This window comes from Punctularia strigosozonata (assembly GCF_000264995.1).
Source record: "Punctularia strigosozonata HHB-11173 SS5 unplaced genomic scaffold PUNSTscaffold_22, whole genome shotgun sequence".
NCBI classification, from domain to species: Eukaryota; Fungi; Basidiomycota; class Agaricomycetes; order Corticiales; family Punctulariaceae; genus Punctularia; species Punctularia strigosozonata.
In genome coordinates this window covers 131,771-145,310 of record NW_006767454.1, presented here as the reverse complement: position 1 = coordinate 145,310, position 13,540 = coordinate 131,771, and the positions used below count along the sequence as shown (strand labels likewise).

The 13,540-nt window shown below is 56.9% G+C and overlaps 5 protein-coding genes across 5 annotated transcripts; 3 read left to right on the top strand and 2 right to left on the bottom strand.

Annotated features, from left to right (window-relative positions):
* Positions 1–1,219: 1,219 nt before the first annotated feature.
* Positions 1,220–2,386, top strand: PUNSTDRAFT_128654 (uncharacterized protein; the record flags this gene model as incomplete). The annotated part of the gene is made up of 4 exons (XM_007388961.1): positions 1,220–1,570; positions 1,622–1,754; positions 1,805–1,929; positions 1,991–2,386. 4 exons carry the CDS (start codon positions 1,220–1,222, stop codon positions 2,384–2,386), a joined length of 1,005 nt encoding a protein of 334 aa, XP_007389023.1.
* Positions 2,387–2,895: 509 nt separating this feature from the next.
* Positions 2,896–4,928, bottom strand: PUNSTDRAFT_56000 (uncharacterized protein). The gene is made up of 6 exons (XM_007388960.1): positions 4,646–4,928; positions 4,430–4,592; positions 3,346–4,376; positions 3,116–3,297; positions 3,024–3,051; positions 2,896–2,968 (listed from the first exon to the last, which is right to left on the bottom strand). The coding sequence occupies exon 3, from the start codon at positions 4,275–4,277 to the stop codon at positions 4,092–4,094; it is 186 nt and encodes a 61-aa protein (XP_007389022.1). The 5' UTR covers positions 4,278–4,376; positions 4,430–4,592; positions 4,646–4,928; the 3' UTR covers positions 2,896–2,968; positions 3,024–3,051; positions 3,116–3,297; positions 3,346–4,091.
* A 53-nt stretch (positions 4,929–4,981) lies between these two features.
* PUNSTDRAFT_55999 (uncharacterized protein) lies at positions 4,982–6,561 on the bottom strand. The gene is made up of 4 exons (XM_007388959.1): positions 6,304–6,561; positions 6,082–6,246; positions 5,902–6,030; positions 4,982–5,837 (listed from the first exon to the last, which is right to left on the bottom strand). The coding sequence occupies exon 4, from the start codon at positions 5,429–5,431 to the stop codon at positions 5,255–5,257; it is 177 nt and encodes a 58-aa protein (XP_007389021.1). The 5' UTR covers positions 5,432–5,837; positions 5,902–6,030; positions 6,082–6,246; positions 6,304–6,561; the 3' UTR covers positions 4,982–5,254.
* Positions 6,562–6,745: 184 nt separating this feature from the next.
* On the top strand, positions 6,746–7,766 carry PUNSTDRAFT_55998 (uncharacterized protein). The gene is made up of 2 exons (XM_007388958.1): positions 6,746–7,385; positions 7,454–7,766. The coding sequence occupies exon 2, from the start codon at positions 7,528–7,530 to the stop codon at positions 7,711–7,713; it is 186 nt and encodes a 61-aa protein (XP_007389020.1). The 5' UTR covers positions 6,746–7,385; positions 7,454–7,527; the 3' UTR covers positions 7,714–7,766.
* Positions 7,767–9,534: 1,768 nt separating this feature from the next.
* Positions 9,535–10,452, top strand: PUNSTDRAFT_47928 (uncharacterized protein; the record flags this gene model as incomplete). The annotated part of the gene is made up of 2 exons (XM_007388957.1): positions 9,535–9,723; positions 9,823–10,452. 2 exons carry the CDS (start codon positions 9,535–9,537, stop codon positions 10,450–10,452), a joined length of 819 nt encoding a protein of 272 aa, XP_007389019.1.
* Between the last annotated feature and the right edge of the window lie 3,088 nt (positions 10,453–13,540).

Below are 13,540 nucleotides of genomic sequence, written 5' to 3'. Positions count from 1 at the left end.
CGAGATGGCTGAAGGCCCACTCCGCGCCTTTGCGACCCAGTGGCTCGCCGACTACACTGGGGCCCGCCGTGGCGTGAGAACCAAAGCACGAGACGCCGTGTCCATTGGCAGGCTCTCGCGTCGCAGTGAGTCCATAGACACTGCGACCCGCTAATTAAATTACTAACTTCCGTTTTCCCGAAGGGGGGGAGGGTGTAACGGTAGTATAATATTACCGTTGATACGCTTTGTAAGCCGCCGCCGCGGCATGATGAATTCAGTAACCACCGCGTCCCATTGGACGCGGTTAATCACTACAACTGAGAGGGCGCCGTATAACCATATGGCGCCCGTAGAACTATATTCCGAGCGAACGACATATAAACTACCTACGAGAGCTCATGTATCCGTCGTCCTTTTGCTCAATATCACTCGGTTCTGTTCAGTCGCGTCGTAGCATAGCTTTACATAAGCTACGCTACATATACACTTATTACAGATGGCGAACATATGCAATCCATGGGAAAACCGCGGGCCTGAAAGGGTGCGTAGAGGCTCGCCGCGCTTTCCCGATTCGTGTGCAGTTTGCCTCAAGAGCGTCCATGCCCTGGATTTGCCTCCTTGTAGAAGTTGAGGTCCATCGTTGCAACTTGCAAGGATACATGGTGGCCAAAGGCAAGCCCCTGGGCCTGACTCAGGTCCACAGCCGAACGACAAAGTACACGTGATGTTCAACGGTTCGCGTGGACGCGACGCACTTCGTCGCGTCTCTGCTCCTCGACGTCACTTCACCGTCTCGCTTTCTAGATATCCAAAGGGTTGGCGAAAGGCGCCTGCATTGATACCATGGAAATTTTTAATGAGGTTCACCGCATGATCGCGTCCGTGTTTCGTCCATGAAAGTCATTCCAGGACCATTCCACCTCGCTGCTCTCGAGTCCGTGGCTGGTCAAAATTGACAGTGAAAGATCAATACCGTACCTTATGGTCAGCATTGACGTTGCATATTGTATACAGGAATTAACCCTGACCAATCACACAGAAATTCCGATCAAATGTCGACGACCTATCCTGCTGCCTAATCATCACGGACACTCGACGTGTGTGGGCGGAAGGTGACTGTGTTGCTGGTGACCTCCCTGCCTAGCTAACGTTCCCACGATTCTCGTTAGTGTTAACAATTAATACGCTTCAGCGTCGATGGTTTTCCCAGAACTATCCAGACGCCGATTTGCTTGCCATGCCCGCTCCAGATAATGCGTGGAGAACGACTGCGCTCTTGGCGTTATCGCAGTTGCACAGCTCAGGCTCCTTGGCTGACGCGACATTTGAGATCATCGCGTCGACGTATTCCGTACGTGTCGCATCACAAGAGACACGTGAAGTGCCGCTGAAATGGGAGAACTGGCAGGATCTAGCGTTCATTCTGGAGGGCCCGTTCCGATGGAGATGGGAGACGTACCAACTCGGACCGAAATCATCCGCCGACATACTCTCGAAGCACCTGATAATGCCGTTGATCAGCGTCACTCATCTCGCGTTCGCCTCTGCAGATCCCGTCTCTGAACTTTCCGAGGCGGACCTACAAGGTGTGAGTACGGTGGCCAGAATTGGAATGAACCACACTAATGCCTGAGATAAGGCAATTGATAAGACAGCGCGAACAGCCAGGAGGACAGGTATAGATACGCATGTTAAGCATGCTATGTCTAAACCCGGAATGGCTAGTGCTATATCTCGCATCACCGCCTTGATGAACGGATCACAGTCCCCTCGTGCGTGTAATAATACATGCACCAACTCGACGTCTCACAGTCCCCTGCAGCGAACATTACGTTAGATCCTGAACTTCCTCAGATTAACGTGCCATCTATGCCACACGTGCCAAAATCGGTGCCAAAGCAGCGCGAGGCTTCTCCCGATGTCGAGATGATCGGCGAACCCGTTCCCGCAAGTGCCTGTCCTTCTCGGTGATCAAACAACTGAACGCCTCCATTTTTTCCACCCGCAGGACTCTTCGCGCCATACACCCGAAGTACAGCATCGCGACATCCGGAAGGACTCGCCACCGGCTGCAGTACAATCCGAGACCGAATCAGAGGACGAAGAGTCGCCAGTTCGGCCCGTCGACCCCATGGAAGACGTTCGTGACGGTCCGACGCCTGCGATCCAACCCGCCGATGTCCATCGGGAGGAGTCCGGTCCGAATACTCAGCACTCAGACGCGGATTCGGATTCCGTCCGACCCCCTTCACGGCCTCACAAGAAGCCGAGGTCGGTGACAAGCTCGTCCGACGAGGAAGATGCCGGTGGCACCCGGCGTGGCGGGACCGCTCAAAGAGCAAGCGCAACAGGGGTAAGACGAGGCGCAAGACAACCATTGAGACGAGGTGCAAAGCGATTCTGAAGTGATAGGCGCCCCGACGATTTACCCTCGCCATCTCGCGAAGCGATAAACAACATCTGGTTACGTACTCAATGTTTCTTCGATCTCATGGCGAACTTCGTGCATACGATTCCTCCATGCGACTTGCTGGAGAAGGGATGAACCGCCGTTGATTCTCTGATAGTACAAACACAGAATGGAAGTCCGTGCTAGTGTACAAGAATATTATCCGGACCTATGCGCGAAGCGGTCCATAATACTTTTAGATGCAATGCAAATGTTCGAGATGATTGGTGGATCGTGAATGGAGACGCCCAAGTTAAAAGCGACGGTAGCGATGGGAGCCACGCTGGTAAGCTAACTCGTCCTGAGCCGCCTCTTTGCACGCGTCGCAAGGGAAGTGGAACAGGTTGACGATTTTCCTCTGATCCACCTTCACCTGCAGGTTTCACGTCAATATGGGTTCGAGCGAAGGGAAGGGTTATTACTCGCCTTGGGGCATGGGCACTTCTTGGTGGTTTTGTGCTGATGTGCTGAGCTGCTCAAGCAGTCGGGCTCCATGCAGTCGATTACAACGCCCGTGTAGTATCGTAGGATGTAGTGCTACAGGAAAAGATGAGTAACAAGCGGGCGACTGTGACAATGAATGTTCACGAACCTGGCAGCCGCGGTGGTAGTCAACGTAGCTAATGGAGACAGCCGAGGTTGAGTACGTAACATATACAGTGGATCAGCCAAAAGCAAGCGTACCATTCATGTCTGCACATCGTGTAACGTTTTGGGGGTTGAAGGTGAGGATGGGTGACTTGGATGAAAGGGGGACGATAGGTGATGAGATTTGATGGGCTCGAGGAGCTCGCCTTTATACCCGGACGAGATACGATGGCCCGGCAGATTGATAGTGAAGGGGCACGACATGGCACGAGAGAATCCTTCGATAGTCAATACAACCCCGGTGACCAAGGAACGAGCACGCCTACCGGTCAAGATTAGAATGCCACATGGCGCTAGCGCAATGGGGGTGGCCTTTGAGTTCGGCCTTCGCCCGACGGCTCTGGTTCTACGAGTCCCACTTGGCAGGAGTGCGCGGTAGTAATCGGACCTAACGGGTACGCTAAGGTTTCGGGTAAGAGCAAATTCGACGGCACACTAATCTTGCACCGCAGGCCACACGCAGGAAGAGGGCACAAGACGGGAACAGCCAGCTTCACTTCGGATCGTCGCCCGGGCAGCGTTTCTAGAGAAAACGCGTCTGGCGGATCCCCGGCTTAGCCCCGCAATTTAATCAGGATTCTGAAATTCAACCTATGCTACGGGACGGTGTGGGTGGGAGAGCACCTCATTTGAAGGAGACCCTCATATATATCGGGCCAGGGATCCTCGTAGCTTCTTGCTCGTCAAAGACATAATAGTAGCGCCTCTGTTCCCAGCGAATACTTCCTTTTCTGCTCGCGATCAAACCGTGTCGACGGTCCTGGGTATGGCAGGTTCAGGAAGACCCGGCCAGCTGACCATTGCGCCTGAGAAACTTCTACATTGGCGCGTTTCATGATGGCCGCGAGATTTCGCGTTCTCAGCGAGTATGGTTCCCCTTTGTCGCTAGCGTCGCTGAAGTGGATTTCGACGCGCAGTCGACGAGGCGAATCAGTAAGCAGGAGAGAATTGTCCATGGCACGCTTGCGTACACGTTCCTCCACGTTGTGCCTGTATAGAAAATCCACCGTAGTCAGCGCGCTTGCGAGAGCCATGCTGGAAGTCGCGAAGATACGATGCCATCGGGAGTGCAGTGGTCCATCGACCGACCGGCGGGTGCTGAAACCAGTATTCCGCCGCCCTCGACAACTCGGTCTGGCCCAGCGGTTGAACATGCCAGCATCCCCGGGGCGTCGGCGAGCGCTAGCGATTGAGACATGCAGCACCGGCCTCGGGCAGAGGTCATAAGCCCGGCACAAATTTGAAACCTACGGATATTGCAATTGCACTGGACCAGACGCCTACGGCGGGACCAGACCTGAGTCTATTCAGAACCTCGGAGGGGTCAATGTTGAATGAGGGCACCCGCACCTCCGATTAGGTACAGATACCAAACGGGCGTGCCGGCGCATAGCTTCCGATGGTATCGGAATCACCTGGTCCACCGGTACGCTGCGCTTCTTTGCGATCGCCAGTCTGGCCAAGCCATCGACGACCAGCGTGGGCACGACCATAACGGACATGAGTCAAATATCTGCTATTGCGAGTCAACGTCCTTCTCTTAATCTGGTTTCAATGCATGCGCACCATCGTGAACACTGTAGGCATGTAGTGCAAAAGCCACACGACCGCTCGATCAGCAACACGCCGACAAGCGTTCGACCATCGCTCCGTCGAGCTACCTCCAAACGGCCGTTAGTCCCAGAGCACTGTCAATTAGCAGCAGAAAGCTCCATCGTGACGCGAGAAACTGCTCTCTGGTGCCGAGGTGGATGCCATGGCCCGACGGTGGGCCGGCCAGCTCGCGAAGGGGATCGATGCCGTAACGCGAACACGAGTCGATCCCCCAGATCTCGATGGGCGACCCTCCGGAAGATCGGTGGCGCGGTACATGGCAGAAAGCAGAAACGGGGGGGGGGGGGAGGGAGTCAATGTCCGTGAGAGAGAGAGAACGCGGTCCGGAGCGGAAGGGCTTCTGCGTCTGCGCAGGAGGGTCAAGTGAGCTCTCGCGCGGATGGCACCCCTGAAGCTGAAGCCGGCAGCGCCGAGTCGGGTGAGATGAAGTGGAAACGCGATGAATGGCGAACGGGTCGCGCATCCTCGGCGACAGACGCATCGCGCCTGCTTGCTTGAACGCCGACGAATCTTGGACGCCGATACCGGCACGTTCTTGCCCCCCGTTTATCATCCAGTCCGTCACTTCTTCCCCCCGGAGTAGCAGTAGAAAGGCGTCTCTCGGCGAGGAAGAAAGGGGGCAGCAGGGATGTGCATCCGGTAGCAGGATGCCCGGTGTGGCAATGCGCGTACGGAGGGTTCGCGCGAGAGCGTGGAGTGCGGATTCCGTGAGAGAGAGGACTGGGTCTCGTGGTGCATCGAGTCCCCGGACTATGGCTGGAGTGCGGAAGGCACACCCTGGGTCTTCGTCGGCTCGCGATGGGGGCAGCGTTTACGTGTCTCTTCGCTGTACCTTCGCAGAATCGCGTGCCTGAAGACGGTCGGCACCATACCGAACCGCGAAAGCGTGTTGCATGTCGCAGGCGGCCCCATCTCGTTCACGTAAGGCACGCACCCATCGTGAATGACACCCGAAGCATGTGACGAACGATCACCACGCTCCTCCTTGCGGTGGTGCCCGACGACGACGACGCTCTCGCGCCTGGCAGGTCAGCAGGCCGGGTCGGACATAGAAGCCACCTAGAAGCGAGAAGTCGTCCGTACGCTCGCTCTGCCGTAACGCGCTGTGATCTTGGGTATAGATGAAGATCTCATACCTGGAGCCCTTTACGTGTCTCGTTAGACTCGATTCATCCACTCCCCTCCATCGATGGGATATTAGCACACACCGATTCGACGGACCGTGATGATCTGACCATATGCTGCCTACGGCCGTCGACATCCGGATGGAATATGCGTTCGCGCCATCTTCAAGATCCTTCCGCATGTTCGTGTGCTCCCTGCGCAGCCCAGTGAGGCTGCCATCGCCGGTCACAGGCTTGTCGACGGGGGTAGAAATGGTAACGTACTTGGAGATAATGTGCGTCGATCCCTTAGAGTACAGGGGGGGCGCGAGAGCATCCTTTACGTGGGCCCGGAAGATTGGAAAGGCGAATTCCTCCGAGATCGCGGCTGACTGCAGGATGCGTCCTTTCACGTGTCTTGAGCTTGAACCTTCACCGCAGCTCTAGCAGCTTTTTCGCGGTATATCGAATCAACGAAGGCGACGGTAAATCGACCGTTTCACTCACCATCGACGTATAGTTTCCCCCGAGCGATTTGAAGACCCAGCATGCGGGGTATCGGCATAGCGACAAAGAGACGAGCGCGATAGGACGAGATTCGTGGGCCAAAGGCCCGTTCTCAAGGCCCGCGCGATATGTACATGAGGATGCGCAGGACGCGATCCGCCAAGCAAAGACGCTTCTTCGCCCCGCTTTATCGCGCACCCCCCCCCCCTCGCAGCTCCGCTCCACGAAACCTTCAGCATCAGGCCGCAACGGTCCCTAAGCGGGGAAGAGGATCACCCCATTCGCTCGCGTTTCGCCGAAGGTGGAAGGTGGAAGGAGGGGGGCAGCAAGGTTTTGTGAGAGCTCACGTGTCGAAGCCCAGAGCGATTGAATATGCCAATGAAGCGTGTCAACGCGCGTCCGGACTTTCCCGCCATTTTCGCCGGAGGGGGGAGGAGGGGCTTCTTTTTCCAGGCGATCAACAACGATCAGTGTGCACGGATCCGGGCCACCCGGGCCTTCCCTTGCCCCCGAAGTCGATGCGAGGAAACTCTTCCTTCGAGGTCAGCGGTCGTCCCTTGCCTGCATCGAGCAAGTCCGCGCGCTCGATACCGGCAAAACGCGGGCTTATAGCTGGGCTAGTACTCTCTCTCTCTCTTTCTCATCTCCGTCCTACACGCTGCCCGATAATCCTTCGATGGGCGGGGGCGGGGGCATCGTTAACGATTCTTCGGGGGAATAGATAACGCAAGAAACTCCTTGAAAGTCGGCTCGGATGTGGATGGGGGCTCAAACGCAGTCCTGCGCGTCGAAGAAGGGAGGGGGTTGCCCGTGTTCAATGGCCTTGGTGCTTCCTTGGGCCAGACGGTCGGTGCTGCCACACGACCGCGACGGCAGTGTACCACTGCCATACCACATAAGTACATAAGGGCCTCCAGGAGACGCGGCCCCGCTCACGTCGGCGTTGTTGTTGAAGAAAAGGCGCGAGACCAGAGCCCAGTGTCGCGTCGATTGTGGAGGCGCATCGTGTGGCGCTCGCGGAGTCCGCTGGAACGGTCTTATCGCATTGTCCGACTCGCGACGCGACCACACCGGCGATCCCTGTCTCACAGATCGACACGCACACTGATCAGCACAGGCGAACTCGACGGAAGGGGGGGGATACTGACCTCAAAAAAAGCCCACTAAGAAGATCCGCCCCTTCGCATGCGCAGTACAAGTCTGAGAGAGATAACTCAGAGACAGATGGCACCAAGAGGGAGGGATGGAGGGAGCGGTGCGCCCAGCGCCAGCGGACATATACCCCGAACGGGTAAGAAGGCCCGTCGAAAGGGTAAGGGTCCAAGGGGACCGGGACCAACTGACCATGCCGGCGTTCAAAACGCGTCGCACACGCACGGACACAGGCACAGCACCGTCGCGAAGGTGTAGAGGGAAAGGAAGGAAGGAAGGAAGGGGGAGAGAGGGGCGCCGCTCTCGTAAAGCGAACCGTCCTTCTGAGGATAAAGGTACGCCTTGGCCTCGCGCGGATCGGTGATCCGCACCCCCCCTCACCCCCCCAATTCCGGTGCAGCTTCTCGAAAAGATCGGATCTTGGCTTTGCTTTGAGTTCCACGTAGTGCATCCCCTTCGCGCTGAAATAGACGTAGCTTCGTGTTGCGGGGACTCGTGGGCTTGCTAAGACGAAGATATGCCTTGCTGATATCGGCGTCGTCCCATATGAAGACTAGCGCGACGGAACGATGGGACGTGAACGGATGCGGAGCTTGCTGCTGCGGGCGACCCATGGGATGAGAGGGAAGAGCAGCGGCCGGGACTCGGCGAGATAAGGGAGAGGGGGAGGAATCTCTCGCAGGCGGAAACGGATGGCTGCATCTCGTTCGTTGGGTCTAAGAATAATGGATGCATCGGGGCGTGTTTCACAGCTTAGGCGGACATAGTACTAATCGCCCAAGATGCCGCCGACCCCCTCCTGCAAGTTGCTGCGGCTGTCGTGATTACTGAATGGCGACGAGCTCTCCAGCAGCCTCGCGCGCTCTTCGAACCCCGTTGTCGAGATTGGCAAAGATTGCAGATTTTTAATGAATGCGGGGGAAGGAGGGTTGGGGGCGGCGAATTCTAAGAGCAGGGGATCGTTATCGTACGACGGAGGTTGCGGGTCGCAACGCCGTGCACCCGACGGTAGAAGACGGCATGTTTCAAGGTCAGGGGACCTAAGAGTGGGATTCGGAAGGTTCAATAGCAGCGATATCGAGCTCGGAACTTGTCTGTGCCAGGCGGTGACTGTATGGCAAAGAATATAGAGGTGCATCTGTTTGTGGAAAGACTCGTGAGCGTGGGAATATTGATCGCCACCGAGCGTTTAGGCAAGTCGGCGACCACGGAAAGTACTGCACGCGGGATCGACGGCGCCCCGTCCGAGCAAGGTAAGAATGCCTTTGGGTAAAGTGGTCCCAGCATCGGATCTGCATGGTTGTCGGCGCCAGGAGGCACAGACGAGGCTGGACAACGTCGCACGCGCGCACGTCCCTTGCACGTCGGCAACGAGAGAGCAGTGCGCGCTGCGCAGTGTGTCCCGCCTCGAGGCGGGTTTGCGTTTGATGCACACGTCCCGCCATGCGTGAGTTTCGCGAGCCGTCTCTCTCTTTCTCTCGCGCATTCGATTTCGGGGGCGCATTCGATGCTACGGCCGTCCTGTCCGCGGATGTGGCACCTTGAACCTTCCGCCTTGCTCTCTCGTATTGCGGCTTCGCGTTCGAATCTCTCTTACGACAAACCCCCCCGTCCGAAAGGGTGATCGTAGCCTTGGAAATGCGGGGTCACAGCCCAAAAAATGCAATCAGGTGCATCCGTGCCCAATTGTCAAAGCGTGCGGCGGCACGCCCGGAGCTCAGCCGCCTGCGTCGGCGCGGCTCGCGGAGGAGCATGTTTGGGGTCGAACAGAATAAGCAGAGACCCCGGAGCCGGCGATTGGCGCAGAAACTGAGCACAAACCAAGCTGTTTCTGGAGATATCTCCGTGGCTCTGCCCCGCGTGGAGCGAAACGCGGTCCTCCGGGTCCCGGCACTGCACGCGAGATGCGCCACCGCTGGATAAAAGCGCTTGCACGCTGCGTCAACCAGAAACATCACAAACACCCTTCGCCGTCCCTTGCAACGACCATGGCCTTATAACCGCCCGCCCCGCCGTCACAGCGCCGCACATCCCAAACACCCCGTCTCCCCCAGCCCGCCCTAATCAACACGCCCGACCATGTTCTCGTCCTCCTCCCACCATCCGTCCCCCTCCCCCCGCCCGATCCTCAAGCGCGCCCCCAAGTCGAGCAACCACGCCGTGCACTTCCCGCCCTCCCCGACCCTCACCCGCACCTTCTTCGCCCACTCCTCGTCATCCTACGACCGCTCGCCGATCACCGTCGCCCCCAACGCGTGCGCCATGCCCGTGAGCCCAGCCCTATAACGCGATCCGCGCGATAACGATCAAAATTTTTCTCATTTTGTTTCCCCCCCTTCCTTCCCCTTCCTCTCCCTGTCTTCATAGGAACGCGGCTGCCCCGGGCGCACCTACGTCCCCGGCACGACGGACGATCACTCGGGACGCCACCTCCACCCGCGCGTCGTCGCGACCTCCTCCGGGCTCGCGAACGTCATCTCCGCCAGCGACCGCACCCCGCGCACGTCCGCCTCCACCTCCTCCCCCGGCCCGCCTCCCCCGCTCATCCCCGACCTCTCCTCGGAGTCGGACGAATCGGACGGGTTCGCGTCGCCCCCGCAGCTCTTCGTGCGCCAGTCCACCGGCGGCGGCCCCCTCCGCGCGATGTTCGACGGCCTCAGCCTCAGCGACGAGAACGCGCGCCGCTTCCTCCCGCACTCGCTGCCTCCCGCCGCCGCCGTCGCCACCACGCCCGAACAGCAGCGCCATCCGCGCTACGACCCCCGCCAACAGCCGTGGGACGGCGCGTCGGCGGGCCCTAAAGCGAAGAAGCGCAGGGACGGCAAGCACCGGCGTCTGCATGTCGGGCGCGAGGCGGACCCGCTGGAGGACGAGGAGGACGAGGAGGGCGACCACCGCGCGCTGGACGAGGGCTCGTACAAGTCGTTCTCGACCACGAGCCTGCTGGGTGGCTGTCGTCTGGACGATAACGACGAGGGCTGTCTCGCGGGTTTCTGAGGTGCGTCGGCCTTCGTGCCCCCCTTTTCCGATTGACTTCTGCAATGGTCCGGTAGCTGACGCCCTGCCCTTTTGGTTGTTTTTTCTAGGAGTCGATCGTGGCCCTCGTCGTCTTCTTCAAAAACTCGTCGTGTCTATACCACCATATCGTTCTACGGACCTCCGCGGGCTGCTAAGGATACTTTCTCTGGGGTATCGTGGGCACGACCCCTTGCAACGGAAAACGCGAATGTACCATCCATCTCCCTTACTTCTTATTCTCTCTACCCCCATGCACGCAGGCATTTACCATCCATTCATCCGTAACGAAGCATACCACCATCATCTATCTCTTTTTTCCACGCAAACGTCACTTTACTATTATTACTCGCATTCGACTATCTTTATACCTCAACCCTCCCGCACGACACCCTTCACGACCTCTCTCTCTCTCTCTCTCCCTCGCTCGTAGTCACTTTGTTTTTTTTGTTCCATATGTTCTCCGCGCCCCGGGACGTGTGTTTCCCGGCGCATTGACGACTCTTGGTGTCCCCCCTTCTCTGCTTTCGTAGCGCCACCGTGCTATCGGGCTGTCCGTTCGTTCGGGCTTGGTATCGTTGTCCGATCTGAAAATACAGAAGCACCGCGTTTTCGTCGTTTTCTATCGCTGGCCTTAGCATCTTCGTTTTTGTTGTTGTTTTGCAAAGCGCGTGCCCGAGTCCCAGCGGTAAGGGTAATTATTCATAAGTTTAGGTTAACGTTGCGCCGACGGGCCGTTTTTGCCACCCGACTTCTGCGGCGATGTCTACGGACTCGGACTGCCTTTGTCCCCGTCAGTTCCTGCGAGCAGGATAAGAGAAGATCGTGCCCGCGATATCCGGACGGGGGGACACAGATTAGTACCGGCAGAGAACTCAAGAAGCGGCGGCATATAGGAGATATAAGTGCTTCTGCTAAACATGATGCGTGTATGCGCATGCGCGTTTTGATAAACGGTTCGCGAGTTGATCTTAGGACATCGACGTGGGGTATGTACAGTATGTGGGCGCCGTCTAGGCCAACGGCCTCGCCCTGAAGGGGGTCTCATCAAGCACACCGCCGCCAATGGATGTCCCTCGATGACCGTCCGGCCTCGACTCGCGGGTAGACCGAGAGCGACGATAATGACCACTGCCCGCACGATCTTTGGTTCTTCTCGTCCTTCGGTTTTCTTCCTAGCCCTCGAGTTCCTCGATCTTTTCCCTCCTTTTCCCAGCGGTAATGTCCGTGGAGGCGCAAAAAGATGACCAGGGCCAGGCTCTCCTGCCGTTTATGTACTTCGGCTTGGGTAACTGGGTCGAACGTGCGCCCCATGTTCTACTCGACTTCAACATGCACATGGGCGGCCGAAGCCTAGGGCTGCAGCAGCACATGCCCGATGCGGGAAGTCCCCCCCTCCCTTCGAATCTACGCAAAAAAAAAAGCAGTGTAAACATGGGAAATGAGAATCGGCTCATGGGGCCCCGATTCGTCGGGAAAATACGGTTCAGGGCGTCGGGCGCTTATATTTCTGCATTCCATTCCGTCAAAGTCACTTTTTTTTTACATTACTTTCTCTTCGTCGCGGCGCAGCGCTGTCAGTCTGTCGGGCTCTTGACGTCAACCTCTCCGAAACATTGCTAGATATGTAAAGCGCCCTCGGTGCACGGAGGGACCAAAACCCGAACTGAAACCTCGTCCATCGTTAACGCTGAGAGGATGTCGTCGTAAGACCGTACGCGTGTTCAATCTGCAAACACGCCGAATGTTTCCCGCAACCTTCTTCGTCCTTATACGTGCGATCACGAACCTATAAGTAATGGCAGCTGCGGCTGTCACCTCGGCGACTCATACTGCATCCGGGAGTGCTGTGCGTCGCAACGCACGTACGGTGTACAGTAGAGCCTGGCCGATGAACGGTGTGGTCTGCGGCCCGAGCGCGGTGGACGATCGACGAGCCCCCGCCGTGTTGCAGATTATCGTCCGCGCCGGACACGTCGTCTCGCTCATGCTCATGAAGTCGCCCAATTTGCAAAAGCGACTGCAGCTTGCCAAAAAAAAAAACTAAGATATATGCATCATAGTCGTTCATTGAATTCTCCTGGTCTGATATTGATATCTGCCGTCCGAAGTCGTCCATGTCACGCACCCGGTACACCCCGTGTGAGAGAGGAGGAAGACCCCGGCATCTGCCTTTCTGGTGCGAAGATTCGTGATAATGGGGGCCTTTACATACAGGAAACGCGGGAGCTGGCGACCGAGCTGCGATTGACAACGTTTAGCTCTCCCGTCGACGTGCATATCCTGAAATCTCCACGTTACAGGTTATATGCTACTATCATGGAACCAGTGTTCCTATCGGTACCCCTTGTCCTATTCCGACTATTTTGACTCTCAACATGGCTGCACCTCACCTTAAATCACGAAAAATTGCTTGGATGTAAGCTATCGATACTATCTACATGCCCATACTCGGCACTGCTGGTTTGAACTGCGTGGGGGGGCAGGGGAGTCCGAAGAGTACCGAAATCCTATTCTCCCACGGGGTAGGATTTTGCAGAGCGCCAGGACAACGAAGCATTTCTGGGTGACAAGGCTACGATAGTGCAATGTACGATAGCTCTACTAGTCCACTTGTATAGAAACCAGGGTGACATATGATGTTACGGACACTCCAGGAGTGCAACACGAATGCACATCTCTCGCAGAGAGTGACAGAAAGTGACATGGATCCGAACTCCGTTTGAATCCACTTAGTCGCGTCGCGAGGTGCATAGCAACACCGTTCGTCCAAGCTTCCTGTTGTTCGCATGTCCAGAACACATCCCACAAAAACCGTCACTGCAAAGCGAAAATGCAGCAAACCTCGTCGAAAACCGAGTCCCGAGGCAAAGGTCAAGGAAGCTGTTGAATACATGGAAGCCCTTGGTTCCCTCTCACCATGTGTCAAAGATGTCGCGAAGATGTTTAATGTGTCATATGATGTTCTCAGGTACCGATTGTCTGGAAAGCACAAACCTGCCAGTACAGCACACGAGCATCAAATGACATGCACCGTGGCACAAGAGGAGTTCTCTGGACTGGATGTTCT

Bases quoted from the DNA above. Each gene is read 5' to 3' on its own strand.
- PUNSTDRAFT_56000 (XM_007388960.1), bottom strand. From the start codon at position 4,277: ATGTCTCAATCGCTAGCGCTCGCCGACGCCCCGGGGATGCTGGCATGT.
- PUNSTDRAFT_55999 (XM_007388959.1), bottom strand. From the start codon at position 5,431: ATGCACCACGAGACCCAGTCCTCTCTCTCACGGAATCCGCACTCCACG.
- PUNSTDRAFT_55998 (XM_007388958.1), top strand. From the start codon at position 7,528: ATGGCACCAAGAGGGAGGGATGGAGGGAGCGGTGCGCCCAGCGCCAGC.